This window comes from Hemiscyllium ocellatum, chromosome 7 (assembly GCF_020745735.1).
Source record: "Hemiscyllium ocellatum isolate sHemOce1 chromosome 7, sHemOce1.pat.X.cur, whole genome shotgun sequence".
In the NCBI taxonomy this organism is placed as follows: Eukaryota; Metazoa; Chordata; class Chondrichthyes; order Orectolobiformes; family Hemiscylliidae; genus Hemiscyllium; species Hemiscyllium ocellatum.
In genome coordinates, this window is record NC_083407.1 from 39501815 (window position 1) to 39518812 (window position 16998).

At 40.1% G+C, this 16998-nt stretch overlaps 1 protein-coding gene across 4 annotated transcripts in view; it reads left to right on the forward strand.

The window, feature by feature from the left end:
- zranb3 (zinc finger, RAN-binding domain containing 3) overlaps positions 1-16998 on the forward strand; it is a 171610-nt gene that overhangs the window by 24749 nt on the left and 129863 nt on the right. For 3 of the 4 annotated variants that reach the window (XM_060827120.1, XM_060827121.1, XM_060827123.1), the window contains exon 3: positions 16324-16342. The exons of the other annotated variant lie outside the window; for it this stretch is intronic. In XM_060827120.1, the coding sequence (XP_060683103.1) occupies positions 16324-16342 (19 nt within the window). The remainder of the gene's footprint in view (positions 1-16323; positions 16343-16998) is intronic. 4 annotated transcript variants of the gene reach the window in all.

The following is a 16998-nucleotide window of genomic DNA, read 5'->3' on the forward strand; positions in this document are numbered from 1 at the left end:
CTTTGTTTATTTTGTCCTATTCTATTCCATTGCATCTTGTCATTAAGATGTATTGGATATGACTAGGAATTTATTTCTGATGTAGAGTTAACAATTAATTCTGTGGCCATTAGTGACTTTTGGGGTATGGGTTTGGGGAAGGGGGAACTGGAGTTGACTGTGGTGCTTAAATACAAAGGCTCACAGTGTGGTGGGGTGAGGATAATTCCGAAACAATTTGAAAATGGTAAAACAGTCCAGATTCCCAATTTTCAATCCCATTCCCAAAGTCATTTGGAACTCTGCCAACTCAGCTACTGCAACATGACAACTGCAAAAGTCTGAAATTGGCAGAACAGGTGGATTCCTCAACATTTCAAGCAAGTTGCCCATATGGGGCGGCATGCTGGCTCAGTGGTTAGCACTGCTGCCTCACAGCGCATCTGATCTCCATTCTGAAAAACACCCTTCAATCACTACTGTCTTCTATGACCAAGTGACTTTCATATCCATCTGGCTAGTTCACCCCAAATCCCATGAGACACTACCTTTTATATCAGCTTGCCAGGAGATACCTTATTAAATGCTTTACTAAAGTCCATATAGACAACATCCACTGCCCTACCCTCGTGAATCATGAATCACTTTCTCAAAAAACTTAATCAAGTTGGTGAGACATGACCTATGCAAAAACCCATGCTGCCTATCGTTAATAAACACATTTGCTTCCAAATGTGAATAAATCCTATTTTTCAGTGTCCTCTCCAACAGTTTCCAATGTTGTTGCTTATGGCGCTATTTTGGGTATAAGATACCTAGGAACATATTTGGTACAAAATTGGAAGAATAATAACTGAAAGTCCAGTATAAGAGGAAAGAAAGTATTTGATTTACAATCCTTTCGGCCCAGTCTGTGGTAGCACCTTGCCTCCAGACCGCACCAACCTTGCATAAGACCAAAGAGGATGTAAAATAAATCTGTTGAGGCCTCCCTTGCCTCCCACAGTATCCTGGGATAGATCCTATGGACTTGTCTTCCATAATTCATTTCAACACATCCAACACTTCCTCTTTCGCTGTGTTGACCTGCCTGAGAGTACTCTTATACCTTTCCCTAATCTCTGCATCCCTTGCGTGCTTCTCTTTGAATACCAATGTAAAGTGCACACTAAAGATACCCGCCCCTCCCATTTCCTCTAGCTTCACACATAACCTCCCTTCTTTTATCCTTGAGCAGACCTACTCTTTCCCCAGCTACCCTCTTGCTCCTAGTATATGTATAAAATTCCTTGTGATTTTCTTTAGTCCTGCTGGCCAAGGACATTTCATGGACCCACTGCCTCTTCTAACTCCCCATTTGAGCTCCTTCCTACTTTCCCTATATTTTTCAAGGAGTTTGTTAGTTTTTTTTGTTGCCTAGACCTTGGGTATGCTTCCTTTTAATTTTGGACTATGATGATAATTTTCCCTGTCATCCAAGGGTCCCGAATCAAGCAATTCCTGTCCTTTATTTTCACAGGGACATGCGTGTCCTGCATGCTAATCAAAGGGGTAAATAGAGAGAGGGTAGGTTTATCTTTATTTCCTCTTTAGTCCCAGGAAAGGTCCCAGAGGACAGGAGAATAGCCGACATTGTTCCTTTGTTTAACAAGGACAACTGGGACAATCCAGGAAATTACAAGCCTTCCATCAGTGATTGTGAAATTATTGGAGAAGATTCTTGGGAACAGGATTTACTCACATTGGGAAAAATATAGTCTTATTAATGATCAGCTTTGTGCGGAGGATGTCCTGTTTCACTTGGTTGAGATTTTTGAAGAAGTGAAAAAGATGATTGAGGGCCGGACAGTAGATAGTGTCTGTCTGGACTTTGACAAGATCCTTCATGACCATTAATACAAAAGGTGAAGTCACATGAAGCTGATAAAATGAATACAGAACTGGCATTGCCATAGAAGACAGTGTAGCAATGGAAGGGTCTTCCCTTACTGGAGATCTGTGACCAGTGCTGTTTAGCAGACATCCCTGCTGGGATCCACATAGGGATTTGGAGGAGAATGTAGGTGGCCTGATAAGTTTGCAAATGACACCAAAAATTGGGGGAGTTGCAGATAGTGAGGAAATTGCCAGAGGATTTACCGTTTATATAGATAGGGCAGAGACTTGGTTGGAGAAATGGCTGATGGAATTGAATCTGGACAAATGCAAGGTGATTTATTTTGGAAGATCTAATACAGGAGCAAAGTATACATTAAATGGCAGAACCCTTAGAAGCATTTGAGATGCAGAGGCATCTAGGTCCACACAGGTCCACACTTACCTGAAAGGGACAACAGATGTGGATAAGGTAGTCGCGAAGGCATATTGTGCTTTTGCCGCCTTTGACAGGACTTCGAGTATAAAACTTGGCAAGTCATGTTGCATCTGTAAAGAACTTTACTTAGGCCACACTTTGAATACAGCATACAGTTCTGGTCACCACACTACCAGAAAGGTGTGAAGGCTTTGGAGGGGATTCAAAAATGGTTTATCAGGATGTCGCCTAGTTTGGAGGATATTAACTATGAGGAGACATTGGACAACCTTGGTTTATTTTGCTTGAACATCAAAGGACTACGGGCAACCTGCTAGAAGAAGGAAAGAAATGGATAGTCAGAGTCTTTTTCTCGGTCAAAATGTCAATTACTAGGGAACGTAGGTTTAAAGTAAAAGGGGGGTATGTTTTTAAAGGAGATATGAGACAATATTTTTTACATAGAGGACCTTAAGTGCCTGGAATATGCTGCTGGATGAGGTGGTGGAGGCAGATACAGAAATAATGTTGAAGAGACAGCCTGACATATATGAATAAGCAGGGAATTGAGGGATATGGACTGTATAGAGGCCAAAGGTTTTTAGGTTAGAAAGGTATCATGTGTCAGTGCAGTTGTGGTGAGCTGAAGGGCTTATTGCTGTGCTGTACTGTTCTTTTTGTCATTGTATTATTATCATTTCTCCCTCTTAATTCCCTCATTCTGGAGCTCTCCAGCGTGGAAATAGACCCTTCAATCCAACTCGTCCATGCTGACCAGCTATCCCAATCTGATAATCCTATTTGCCAGCATTTGGCCCATATTCCTCTAACCCCCTGCCTATTCGTATACCTATCCAGATTCCTTTAAAATGTTGTAATAGAATCAATCTCCACCCACTCCCTTTGTTTTGTAAAATTTACTAGTCTTGTTCCTATGCATACTTTTATTTTGCTTTTCATTGTCTGTTAAATGACACGTTTCTTTTGAAATTCCTTAGTAATTTAGTTAAATTTCTCTTTGCCTTAATTATTTCTTCTGCTTCTTTTGTCGTTGGTTATTTTTTAACAATTGCATTAGCATATGTTTCTTTTCCTGAATTCTGTCCTTGTCTTTTTTCCACAGTGTGACATTAATATCCTAGTGGTTTTCAATAAGATGCATTTTTCTTGAACACTTGATTACAATTTGAATGCTGCTTATGCTAGGCAAAAGTGAGGACTGCAGATGCTGGAAATTAGAGTGGTGCTGATTAAGCACAGCCGGTCAGGCAGCATCCGAGGACCAGGAAAATTGACGTTTTGGGCAAAAGCCCTTCATCAAGTCTAGACTCTGCTTCTTACTGCTGTTTTACTTTATCCTTGTCAGTAAAGCTTTTCAGTTTGCTTTCTCTCATTCCGTTCTGACTCCTTTTAAAATGTTAACTCTGACATATTTGTTAATATAGCCCACCATGAACCGTATTTGCCTTTGTTCCATCAAAGAGAATTTGAGGCTTGTTACGAAGCAACAAGCTTCCTATTTGAACTGGCTTCACCTAGTTGGTTCTCTTGACTCCTAATCAGTTTATATTCTCATTATCAAGGCGCAGAGGTCGGAGTGGTGATTATGCTAATGTAATTCATTGACTAATGTTTGTTTGTTTAATCATGTCAGGCTGATGCATGCAAAATATGAAAATTAAATGATTGATTGGAAAAAAGTCATAGTTTTCAAATGTTTAAAGTTGAACTTGATAATCATTTTGATATATTCAAACAGTATTGGAAAAAACCGTGTAATCTTTTATAAATATATAATGTTGACTATTGATCTAGAATGTCTTCAGAACAGTACAGAAAGCCTAATCAGAACTTTAGTTTTCCTTAAGTTCCTATTTTCTCTATCCGTAAATGGTGATAAGTGTCTGAGTTAATTCACAAGATGAACAGATTCACCATCAGCATTCAACATCAGTATGCAATGATAACGGGAAAAGACAGGAGATTAACACAAGATATCCAGTGCCATTAGAATACCAGGAACATTAAGATTGCCGTTTCAACATACTACCATATTCCTATGCTGAAATTTCTGTCTTGGGCCTGCTGCCCTGGTGCAACGAGGCTCTGAGCAAGCTGGATGAACAGCATCTCATTTTCTGTTTGGAACTCTTGTCAACTTCAGGATTGAGTATCAAATTTAGTAATTTTAGAGTCTGTCTTTTACCCACTTCCACATGCCAGATCCAGTCTTTAACATGGGTTGTTTTCAGCTCAGCCAACCCATTTTTCACCCTCTCCTAAAACATATTATCACCTTTTCCTCTACCCTGGCTTACTATCAACAATCTTTTTGTGTGCCTAACAATTCACTTCTGGCTCCATCTCCATCCACTTTTTTACCTCCATATACTGTCTTCTTCCCCCCCCCCCCCAAACCAAAACCCTCCACTCTGCTACCTATCAAGTTGCAGTTCTGAAGATTGGTCACTGGACCTGAAATGTTGACTATGTTTCTCTCCACTGATTTGATTAGATTAGATTAGATTAGATTAGATTAGATTCCTGGCAGTATGGAAACAGGCCCTTTGGCCCAACAAGATCACACCAACCCTCTGGTTGAGTAATCCACCCAGGCCTATTCCTTTCCCCTATGTTTATCCCTGACTAATGCACCTAACACTACGGGCAATTTAGCATGGCCAGTTCACTTGACTTGCACATCTTTTGGACTGTGGGAGGAAACCGGAGCACCCACAGGAAACCCAAGCAGACACTGGGAGAAAGTTGCCGAGGTGGGAATCAAACCTGGGCCCCTGGTGCTGTGACACAGCAGTTCTAACCACTGAGCCACTGTGCCCCTCATAGCAGATACTGCCAGACCTGCTAAGTTTCTCTAGCAATTTCTGTTTTTGTTTAGGATAATGATTTTTGAAGAGCCAGTGAGGGCATGAGTTGAATGGTCATCTTCTGTGTCATAATAATTCTGTGATGATAAATCCAAATTTGCAGCATTCAAATATATAGTTATATTCAGTAATAATACTGGTGATTGTAACCACTGACAATGTCTTTAGTCTTACCAAAATAAGGCTCGGACCAGTAGTCAGGATGTTAAAACTAAGATTCAAATGCAATTGTTATGACCAATTAATTCATACTGTAGAAATGATTTGGAATGCCATCCCTTGATATTTGGAATATAAGTTATTACTTTGCTGTACAGCCAGTATAATAATCAAACAGGAAGCTGGAAGAACACAGCAAACCAGATAGCAGCAGGTGGAGAAGTCAACATTTCAGGTATAACCCTTCTTCGGGCAGAAGGGTTATACCCGAAAGGTTGACTTCTCCACCTGCTGCTGTCTGGCTTGCTGTGTTGTTCCAGCCTCCTGTTTGTCTGCTTTGGATTCCAGCATCTGCAGTGGTTTTTTTTTGTCTCGGTGTAATAATCAGGCTTCTAGTTCAGTACATTGTGTACAGGTTCTCAGTACAACATGCTGTGTAAAATAACACTTTAAAATACCTTACTGAAAACATTTCCTCGATTGAGCTTCATAATTCTCAGATGACTGTGAAGATTTTGTTTTGGTTGCTGTGGTAACCAGTATTTGAGGCTGACTACTGCCTTAGCACACAAAGGATAAGTTGAGCCTAAAATTAAATTTTGCTTGCACTGGAGCGTAGGAAATTGAGGGGTGACCTTCTCAAAGTTTATAAAATCATGAAGGGCATAGATAAGGTAAATGGCAGGTGTCTTTTCCTTAGGGTTGAGGATTTTGAGACTAGAAGGCATATGTTTTAAGGTGAGAAGACGAAGATTTTAGGAAGGACATGAGAGGCAACTTTTTTACACAGCGGTTCATAAGTGGAATGGCTTTCCAGAGGGGATGGTGGATGCAGCTACAGTTACATTGTTTAAAAGACATTTGGATAAGTACATGATTAAGAAATGATTTGGAGGTGCCGATGTTGGACTGGGGTGGACAAAGTTTTTTTTTTAAAAATCACACAACAGCAGGTTAAAGTCCAACAGGTGTATTTGGAAGCACTAGCTTTCGAAGTGCTGCTCCTTCATCAGGTGGTTGAATAAGAAATGTTCGCAGGGAAATAGGTCAAGTGCAGGCAAACGGGAAGTGTATAGTTTGGGATTATGGTCAGCATAGACTGATTGGACCAAAGGGTCTGATTCTATACGTATGACACTGTCTATGACTATAACAAAAAAGGCTGAAAATACTTTTCAGATACATCTCTTAGCAGTTGGATTCATTTCATAGATATGATGATTTTAAAAAGTGAAGAATGAAGTTATTTTGTGAAATCTGAGTTGATTTGTTACAAACTAACTGTGAGAGTGTGCCAAGCATGCTAAGATAAAACTTTTATCTTAGCCTGCTTGGCACACTCTCCTCATTCCTGAAGAAGGGCTCATGCCCGAAACGTTGATTCTCCTGCTCCTTGGATGCTGCCTGACCTGCTGCGCTTTTCCAGCAACACATTTTCAGCTCTGATCTTCTGCATCAGCAGTCCTCACTTTCTCCTACAAACTAACTGTGCACTTTAAACAAGAAATAAAGGAAGAAAAACAAATTTCTGGAAAATCCCAGCAGACTTGGGGAGAGAGATCAGTTAACAGTTCGGGTTTGGTGGTCACTAGACAGATTTCCAGCTATTTCTGCTTTTTATCTGGCAAGATAGAAAGGATTGCAGTTCTATTGAAATTCATTTGTTGTGTCGGCTTGATAGCTTTGGAAAGTCACTTCTCCCATCCTGCAAGTGTAGAGACAGTACCAATTAGCCAGTGTTTTAGTCCTGTCTGAAACGTTTATGGATAATGGATTGAAAGAAAATCTTGCAGTCTAGTCTCAAAAATCTTATCTGGTTTTGTGCTCTCTATAATTTCCAATGTCCAGACTTTAAAGGTTTGCCATACTGTAGTTTTGTTCTCAGGAGCTGCATTTCTAGATCCCCAGTGGTTTTGCTGACCTTGCTTCATTTCCAACACACTTGCTGTTTTCAGACCTGTGGCAAGGAAAGCTGCTTTCTTGAAAACATTATCTTGCTTCTGAAATTCCTGCTTTTTATAAACCAAATGCATTTCCCAGCTTGCTGACATTCACATCACTGCAACACCCAATCATGATGTCAGTACTTGGAATTTTTAAACATTTGAATGGCAGGCAAAGAAGTACAATTTCAAAATTATATTCCATCTGGCATTCAGCACTCAAGCCACTCATAGTTAAATTAACCAATAAAATGAAGTTTGTACCAAATGAGGGTACAGCACCTCAAATCTGATAATCTTGGGTACCAGTCCATACCGGATTTCCTGTCTTGATAGTTTTCACGGTAGCCAGCTTGGGCAGTGACCGGGCAAGGTTTTCTTGGACCACTCGGTGTGTTTGGTGATTTGATTTGCAAAGCCGCTAAGTAGTTTGCTGTGCTATTGCACCAAATGAGTCTTTAAGTTATTTTACTCATCAAGACTTACAATTTGTGCATGGCAGCTCAGAACAATGTCCAATTTTTGGATATCTTTGATTTTCCAATAGCCAGATTTGAGACACTGTGCCTATACGTGTTACTGATCTTTTGTAACCGCACTATCAAAAAGTGTGAGGCTGTAAAAGCACAACAGGTCAGGCAGCATCTGAGGAGAAGGAGAGTCGACGTTTTGGGTATAAGCCCTTCATCAGGAATGTAACAGCACTCATAACTTGAGAGTATGGAAAGTCTGATGAATTAAAAAAAGTTACTTTCTGTTTTCCATCATAAAGCTTTTTAAAATTCTCTCCTTGTTTGGGGTATTTGTTGGACATCCAATTGTTTCTGAAAATAGAATTATGAAACTTGAACTTGAACTGTTGCCACCAATTTGGTGTTATTGAGAGCTATAATCACTGTTCCAAGTCAGGATAATATTTGATTTGGTGGGGGAAACTTCAAGCAAATGAATGTTCCATGTGTGTGCTGAGTCTGTCCTAGATGCTACAGGTTGTGGATTTGGAAGACTCTGTAAGGAAACTAACCGGGTTGCTATAGTGGCACACACTGCTACCACTATACATTGGTGGAGGAAGAGAATGCTTAAAATAGTAGTTGGTCAGTCCAGCAGACTGCTTTATCCTGATTGTTTTCAACAACACTCAAGAAGCTTGGAGGTGTACTCATCCAGGCAAGTCCAGAGTATTCCATGCCTCTCCTGATATGCCTTGTAATTGGTGTATAGGCTTTGGAGACTCTGGAGGTGAGTTACCTGCCTTAGGATTCCCAGTTTTTTTACCTGCTCTTGTAGTCGTGGTATTTTTGTTACTAGTCCAACAAACTTTTTTTTTCTGGTCAATGATAATCCTCTAGGACGTTGGTAGTGGGGCAATTCAATGATAGCAATGCCATTAAATCTCTTGGCTGGTCTTTGCCTGACATTTAGAATCATAGAATCCCTACAGTGTGGAAACAGGCAGTTGAGCCCATCAAATCCATACCAACTCTCTGAAGAACATCCCACTCATCATCATCCCCCTACCCTATTCCTGTAACCTTGGATTCCCATGGCTAATCCACCTCGCCAACACATCTCTGGACTGTGGGAGGAAACCAGAGCACCCAGAGAAAACCCACCCAGACACAGGGACATCATGAAAACTCCACACAGACCATCCCCCACAAATGGAATCGAACAGAGGTCCCGGCGTTGTGAGGCAGCAGTGCTATCCACTGAGCCACTGCGCTACCCTTGTTTGGGTGGTGGTAGTGGTACATGGGCATTATTTAAGCTTGCATTCTGATTTTGTTGTATTAGAATGTGGCCTTTCCTATCTTTGATGTCTTTTCAATGTAACAATTCCCATTAAGAAACGTGAATATCTTGTTCACTGTACATTCCCTCACCCTTATCTTTTTCACCTTGCCATCTCCACTTAAATCTATATCATTGAGAAGGCAATCTGAGTAAATTGTTCTTTCTCTTATCCAATCCCTCCTCCATCTTAATGTTTTCGCCAGAACATTGTTACCCAGTACCACAAATATATGTTCTTAAATTTAATTTCCCTCCATCTGCCACAAAATAGCACAGCTGCTGTTGTTTAGCTGAATCACCTCCTTGCCATTTGCCAGAATCCCATTACTTCCCAGAAAATTAATTGCCATAGTCATCGTGTGAGGTCTTATCTCTGTGGGTTGCCTGCTCAAGCTCTATAGCTTTGCCCCCTGAAGTCAGAAGAATCCACATTTGAACATTTCTGGTTCACAAGTGACAAAATCACCAATTGCCAAGTTGGATGTGACGATATAAAAGAATACTCATTCCCTTTAGTTGAAATAACTTTATTACTCAATGCCCGTTGTGGAGGGCAAGAACAATGGTATGACGCAATCGACTACTTCCGTAATTCCCTCTCCTTCATAGAAAGTAATAAATGCAAATCATTCATGAACCTTCTCCATTCCTAAGATCAAGACCATAAGGCAATTGCTTCCGTCCTTTCTTTTTCTTCCTTGCTTCCTGTCATCTTACCACTGCAGCATTGGACCTCAATCATTTTGCGTTTTCTTGCCTTATGTTTTTCCTTTTCACCCTCCAGAAGATAATTTTGTTCATGTGACCCAACTCATGATTTGTCAGCTTTCACCTCCTTTAAGCTTGAATTTATCAAAATTTCTAAATGAATCTAGTTTCTATGATAACTGACTGACATACAATGGTATCCTTAATCCTTGCTCTGTCTCTCTGTTTAAAATTGCCATTAGTATAATTTTTCTGAGGGAAACTTCCATCATCAGGAAAATTCACCATTCTCCTTTATCCTTTTTTTCTTTTCTGAAGCCCTTGAATATTTCCAGAGCTGTGCTCAGCTGTTGCAGAGTTCCCTGTTCAGATTGATATTGTCTAGTTTATTAGATCTTGATCAAAACCAAGAATGATATAGTGTGTTAATGTGCTTTATACTTGAGTCTTTGTTTTTAAACTTGAAAACAAGAGCTCTACTCATTGAGCTAATTCCTTCATTCAACACAATAACAGCTGGTCCTCTATCTGAACGCCATATTCCTACTATGTTCCATAACTCTGATACTATTAACTTATAGAAATCTATCTATTTCTTAAATATATTCATTGACCTTTGCCTTCACAGCTTTCTGAGTTAGTCAAATCCACAGGTTCACCACTTGCTGAGTGAAGACATTTCACCTCATCTCAGTCCTAAATAGCCAACCCCATACCCTGAAACTGTGAACCCTTCTTCTGGATCCCTGGCCAAGGGAAACATCATTCCTGCATCCATTCTATCAAGCCCTCTCAAAATTCTACACATTTCAGTGAAATCCCCTCTCTTCTTCGGAACTCCAGTGAATACAGGTCCAATGGACATATGACAACCAGCCATTCTCAGGAAACCGTGTCATGGACCTTTTGTTGAACTTCCTTTTATGGCAAGTATATTGTTTCTGGAGTTAGGAGACCAAAATTGCTCACAATATTCCAGATGTAAGACTTCTTTTCCTTTGCACTCAAATTATCTTGCAATGAAGACCAACATACCATTTGTCTTCCAGACTTCTTGTTGCACTTGTGTGCTTGTTTTCACTAACCAGTGTGCAAAGATACCCAGGTCCCTATGCACAACAATCCTTTTCCAATCTATCACAAGTTCAATAATATTCTGCCAATCTGTTTGCCAGTTGAAGCAGACACTTCCCATATATCCACATTATATTGCATCTGCCACATACTTTTCCACTCAATTTGTCTAAATGCCCTGAATCCTTTTATTCCCTCTTTTGCCACTCTCACTCCCACTGAATTTTGAGTTGTCAGGAAATTTGGAAACATTATACTTGATTCCCTCATCCAATTTGTTGATAGATATTATGAATATCTGAGGTTGCAAAATGTCCAGATTATAGAGGAGGAAGTGCTGAGTGTCTTGAAATGGTTAAATGTGGATAAATCCCCAGGACCTGATCAGGTGTACCCAAGAACTCTGTGGGAAGCTAGAGAAGTGATTGCTGGACCTGTTGCTGAGCTATTTGTATCATTGATAGTCACAGGTGAGGTGCCGGAAGACTGGAAGTTGGCAAACGTGGTGCCACTGTTTAAGAAGGGCGGTAAAGACAAGCCAGGGAGCTATGGACTGGTGAGCCTGACCTCAGTGGTGGGCAAGTTATTGGAGGGAATCCTGATGGACAGGATGTACATGTATTTGGAAAGGCAAGGACTGATTTGGGATAGTCAACATGGCTTTGTACATGGGAAATCATGTCTCACAAACTTGATTTGAGTTTTTTGAAGAAGTAACAAAGAAGATTTGAGGGCAGAGCAGTAGATGTGATCTATATGGACTTCAGTAAGGCATGTGACAAGGTTTCTCATAGGAGACTGATCAGCAAGGTTTGATCTCGTGGAATACAGGGAGAACCAGCCATTGGATACAGAACAGGCTCAAAGGTAGAAGACAGAGGGTGATGGTGGAGGGTTGTTTTTCAGGCTGGAGGCCTGTGACCAGTGGAATGCCACAAGGATCAGTGCTGTGTTCTCTACTTTTTGTTATTTACATAAATGATTTGGATGCAAGCATAAGAGGTACAGTTAGTAAGTTTGCAGATGACACCAAAATTGGAGGTATAGCGGACAGCGAAGAGGGTTACCTCCGATTATAACAGGATCTGGACCAGATAGGCCAATCGGCTGAGAAGTGGCAGATGGAGTTTTATTCAAATAAATGCGAGGTGTTGCATTTTGGGAAAGCAAATCTTAGCAGGACTTATACACTTAATGGTAAGGTCCTAGGGAGTGTTGCTGAACAAGAGACCTTGGAGTGCAAGTTCATAGCTCCTTGAAAGTGGATTCGTAGGTAGATAGGATAGTGAAGAAGGCGTTTGGTGTGCTTTTCTTTATTGGTCAGAGTATTGAATACAGGAGTTGGGAGATCATATTGCGGCTGTACAGGACATTGGTTAGGCCACTGTTGGAATATTGCGTGCAATTCTGGTCTCCTTCCTATTGGAAAGAATTTGTGAAACTTGAAAGGGTTCAGAAAAGATTTACAAGGATGTTGCCAGTATTGGAGGATCTGAGCTACAGGGAGAGGCTGAACAGGCTGGGACTGTTTTCCCTGGAATATCGGAGACTGAGTTTACAAAATTATGTGGTGCATGGATAGGATAAATAGACAAAGTACTTTCCCTGGGGTCGGGGAGTCCAGAACTAGAGGGCGTAGGTTTAGGGTGAGAGGGGAACAATGTAAGAGACCTAAGAGGCAACTTTTTCATGCAGAAGGTGGTATGTGTATGGAATGAGCTGCCAGAGGAAGTGGTGAAGGCTGGTACAATTGCAACATTGAAGAAGCATCTGGATGGGTATATGAATAGGAAGGGTTTGGAGGGATATGGGCTGGGTGCTGGCAGGTGGGACTAGATTGCATTGGGATATCTAGTCGGCATGAATAGGTTGGACCGAAAGGTCTGTTTCCGTGCTGTACATCTCTGACTCTGTAAGCACTGATCCTTGCAGTACTATCAGCGCCTTCCACTTTGAAAACAACCCATTTATTCGCACTCCCTGTTTCCTGCTTACTAACTTATTCCCAATCCATGCTAATATATTATCAGTGATCCCGTCTACTTTGATTTTGCATAGTAATGCCTCATAGGACTTGATCAAAAGCTTTCTGAAAATCTAAATTTACCTCATCTATTGGTTCCCCCTCATGTATTCTACTAGTTAGATCCTCAAAAAACAAAACTCCAACTTTGACAATTTCCCTTCCTGAAATCCATCTAATTTCTTTTTAGAAAATGCCAACAGTATTACACATTGTCCCATTGTTAACTCCTTTGGGGCAGCGCGGTGGCTCAGTTGTTACTACTACTGCTTCACAGCACCAGGCACCCAAGTTCAATTCCCGCTTGGGTGACTGTCTGTGTGGAATTTGCACATCCTCCCTGTGTCTGCATGGGTTTCCTCCAGGTGCTCCAGTTTCCTTCCACAATCCAAAGATGTATGGGTCAGGTGAACTGGCCATGCTAAATTTCCCATTGTGTTAGGTGCATTAGTCAGGGGTAAATATAGGGTAGGGGAATGAGTCTGAGTGGGTTGCTCTTCGAAGAGTTGGAGTAGACTTATTGGGCCAAAAGGCCTGTTTCCTTACTGTAGGTAATCTAATCTCCATCATTTTCCCTGTGACTGATGTTCAGCTTGCAGGTTTGTAATTCCTGGATTTCTCCCTCTTTACGTTTTTAAGCACTGTTTCCATTATCATTCTCCAATTTTTTTTTTTGGCCTGTTCCAAAATTGTGCAGATCCTGGAAAGGAACACCCAACGCATTCAGTATTTACATGATCACTTCCTTCATTATTCTGGGATTTAAATTATCAGGCTTTGGTGACTTATTAGCTGTCAGTCCCATTAACTTCTCCCATGCTGTTTTTTTAAAAATTCATTCTAATACCCTCCGATTCCTCCTCAATAGAAATTCTTGCTTCTCTTAGACTTGGGGAAGTTTTTTTGTTGTCTTTTGCGAAGATATTCAAAAATAATTAATTTTGCTGCCATTTCTTGCGGTCCATTATTAATCCTTCCATTTCAAACCAAATGGGGCCTGCATTTTATTTAGGTAATCTTTTGTTTAGATAGTGCTCTTACAGTCTGCTTTTATATCCTTTGCAAGTTAACTCACACAGTTTACTTTTCTTCTCTTAATCAATGTCTTGGTCCTCCTTTGCTGAATTCCAAACTGCTCTCAGTCTTCAGGCTTGCTGCTTTTATACGACTCCTCTTTGGATCTCTTAGAATCTTTTAATTTCTTTTGGTAACCATGGTTGAGCCACTTTTCCTGTAATGTTAACTTGCCTGAAAGCAATGTCTAATTGCAATTTATGCATGCATTTGTTCCTTTTCACCAATTCCTGTTCACTGTCATGCCTTTTTAATTAAGATTACTGTCGCACCCTCATTGCACGCATCTGTTCATTTCCTTCTCAGTGCTAATCCTCTTCCTTTTTGGATGCCTGTATATATCTTCCACTTACATTTTCTGCCCTTTGTTGATTCTTAACTCCATTTAGACATTTGGATTTCCACTTCTAAACTTCCTGTGCCAGTATTTTTTTTTCTTTCACCAACAAAGGTGCCCTCTCCTTTTCCATTTTGCTAGTCTTTCTGAAAGATTTAATATCCTTTAGATAGGCCTTGGTCACCATGTAGCCTTATCTCCATCTCCATGATCACGGTCATAGTCATATTGTACCTGTTTGCAACAATTTGTATTGTTGATTCATCTAGCTCATTGTGAATATTCTGTGCATTCAGGTATAGTACCTTTGGACTTGTCTTTCTGATGTTTTTGAGACTTTAATTTTGTACTCATGCCCTATTTACTGCTGACGCTTGTTTCCTGTGCCTTCCACTTCTGCTTTCAACTTTTGTACCTTCCATTTCCAGCTTTGCTTCCCTCACTCTTGTTTCCCTGCTAAGGTTCCTGTCTTCACCCACCCCCCCAACCCCAGCACCAGTTTAAACATGCACTCAATATACTAATGAACACCCCTGGAGATATGAGTCCTTATCGTGTAAGCCTTTCAAGCTTTTATATGTTTCTCTTTTCCCCAAATTGGTTCCCATGTCTCAAAAACCAAAATCTAGCTCTCTTGCGCCACCTTCTGGACATACATTCATCCAATCTAATTTTCTATTCCAGATTTATGCTGTCATGTAGTGCTGGAAGTGATCTTGAGATTACGACCTTCAAGGTCCTGCTTTCTAATTTATTTCTTAGCTCTTTGTATTTTGCATGCAGAACCAAACCCTTCTTTTCTCCCAAACCTGAAAATCTCTACCCCTCTCTCGCTCAAGTTTTCAGCCTCCCCAGTCCCTACAGGTTCCAATTACATTATTCATTTACCTGTGTTTCCCTATTTTATGTTTTATTAACGTTACCACCAATTTGTGTACTATGTTAAAATTTAAAAAGAGATGTAGCTACTTTCCAGGTAGTCACCACTAGTAGGTTCTTTTCACTGCCTGTCACTGGGTCCTCCGCTCATCTGCTTCCCTTGGTGTCACTGGGTCCTCACCTAATCTTATGATATGATGCAACTTCTCTCATGTCTCCTCTGCCATTTAGAGGACGTGATGTGGAGATGCCAGTGTTGGACTGGGGTGGACAAAGTTAAAAATCACACAACACCAGGTTATAGTCCAACAGGTTTATTTGAAATACAAGCTTTTGGAGTGCTGCTCCTTCATCAGGTAACTAGTGGGGCCGGATCATAGGACACCAAATTTATAGTAAAAGATACAACTGATGTGATGTATGGAACAAACCTAGATTGTTGTTAAGTCTTTAATCACTTAGAATGGGGATGAAGGTTTTGATCATTAATATCTAAATCCCAGAACTTCTTTCAAGTCACAGTCCCGAGACAACCTAAGAATTTATCAGTATTTAAAAGAAAAAGTGACATCTCAGCTCAGACAGTGCATTAAAGGTGTGAGGTTAGTTTGTGTCTGTTTCTACTGTGATTTGAATGATTGGTTAAAGGTAGCAGCTGTTGAGTATGAAAAGAAAAATTGTGAACTGATATTTTGACCAACCTAATATCGAAAAAAATAATGTTTTCTCTCTGTATTCCTGACTCTTTCAGTAAAATTGTGTTATCAGTAATTGACAACTACAGTCCATAAAATGTATTGCTTTGCTTGAGCAATGTATTTCTAGTAATTCAAAGTATTCAGGATACTTAAAGCAGTTGTGGGATATTTTGGATCGGTTCACGGCACCATGTTAAAGTTAGACTCACATGGTCCCTTCTGTTGTTTAAGATAAAGTCAGATAGGTTTAACATAGTCTGTCTGTCAGGATCATGTTAAATGTTTTCGCAACGTGAAAAAATTGAGTCCTATGTTGTGACAGAATGACTGGTAATATGTGACTAAAAATAATTGTTTTAAGCATTGATTGGGGGAAAAATGAATAATTGAAGTAACTGAAGCGAAACTTCAGTACTAAGTTGATGTTCTTTGCATTGCTCTTTCATTTTTTACTGTTTGTTTTCTTTTTAGGTGCATGATTGCTGATGAGGTAAGAAAATTAATTGTACTTTAGTCCAGAGCTGGAATTGTAATGCTGTTAATAAACCTCCTGTATGTTACCCAGCATAATCTCCAACATTTTGAGTGAGAGAAGAGGAAAGAATCCAATACGTATCTATAGAATAATGTCAGAATCATGGAATCCAATCGTCCGTGTATTGATTACAATTTAAAAATTCCTATCCATTAGAACATTTATTTAATCAGTGATGTTAGCAACTCCAGTTATAGTTTTGCGTTGCAGAGCAAAATACCATGATTGAAATGAAAGTATATCGTACAACCTTGTGTGAATACTGGAATGGAAAAATGGATTAACAGTGGTGATGGGAACAATTGTAAGTGTTATGTCACTTTTGCTGTGATGAAGTAATCGGTTAGTTTTCAAATCTCTTTGCAAATAATTGGCAAACAGCAAATTTACACCTCCTTTCGACAACTTCCATTTGGATTCACTTTGACAGGATGTCACTTTTTTATATAATGATAACTTGAGGTATTATCTCAGGGCTGTGACTTGAAAGAAATTCTGGAGTTGGCATGTTAATCAATCGAAACCTGCATCCCCATTCTAAGTAATAAAAGACTTAACAGCAAGCTAGGTTTGTTCAATACATCACATCAACCGTATGACACTTAGATCTT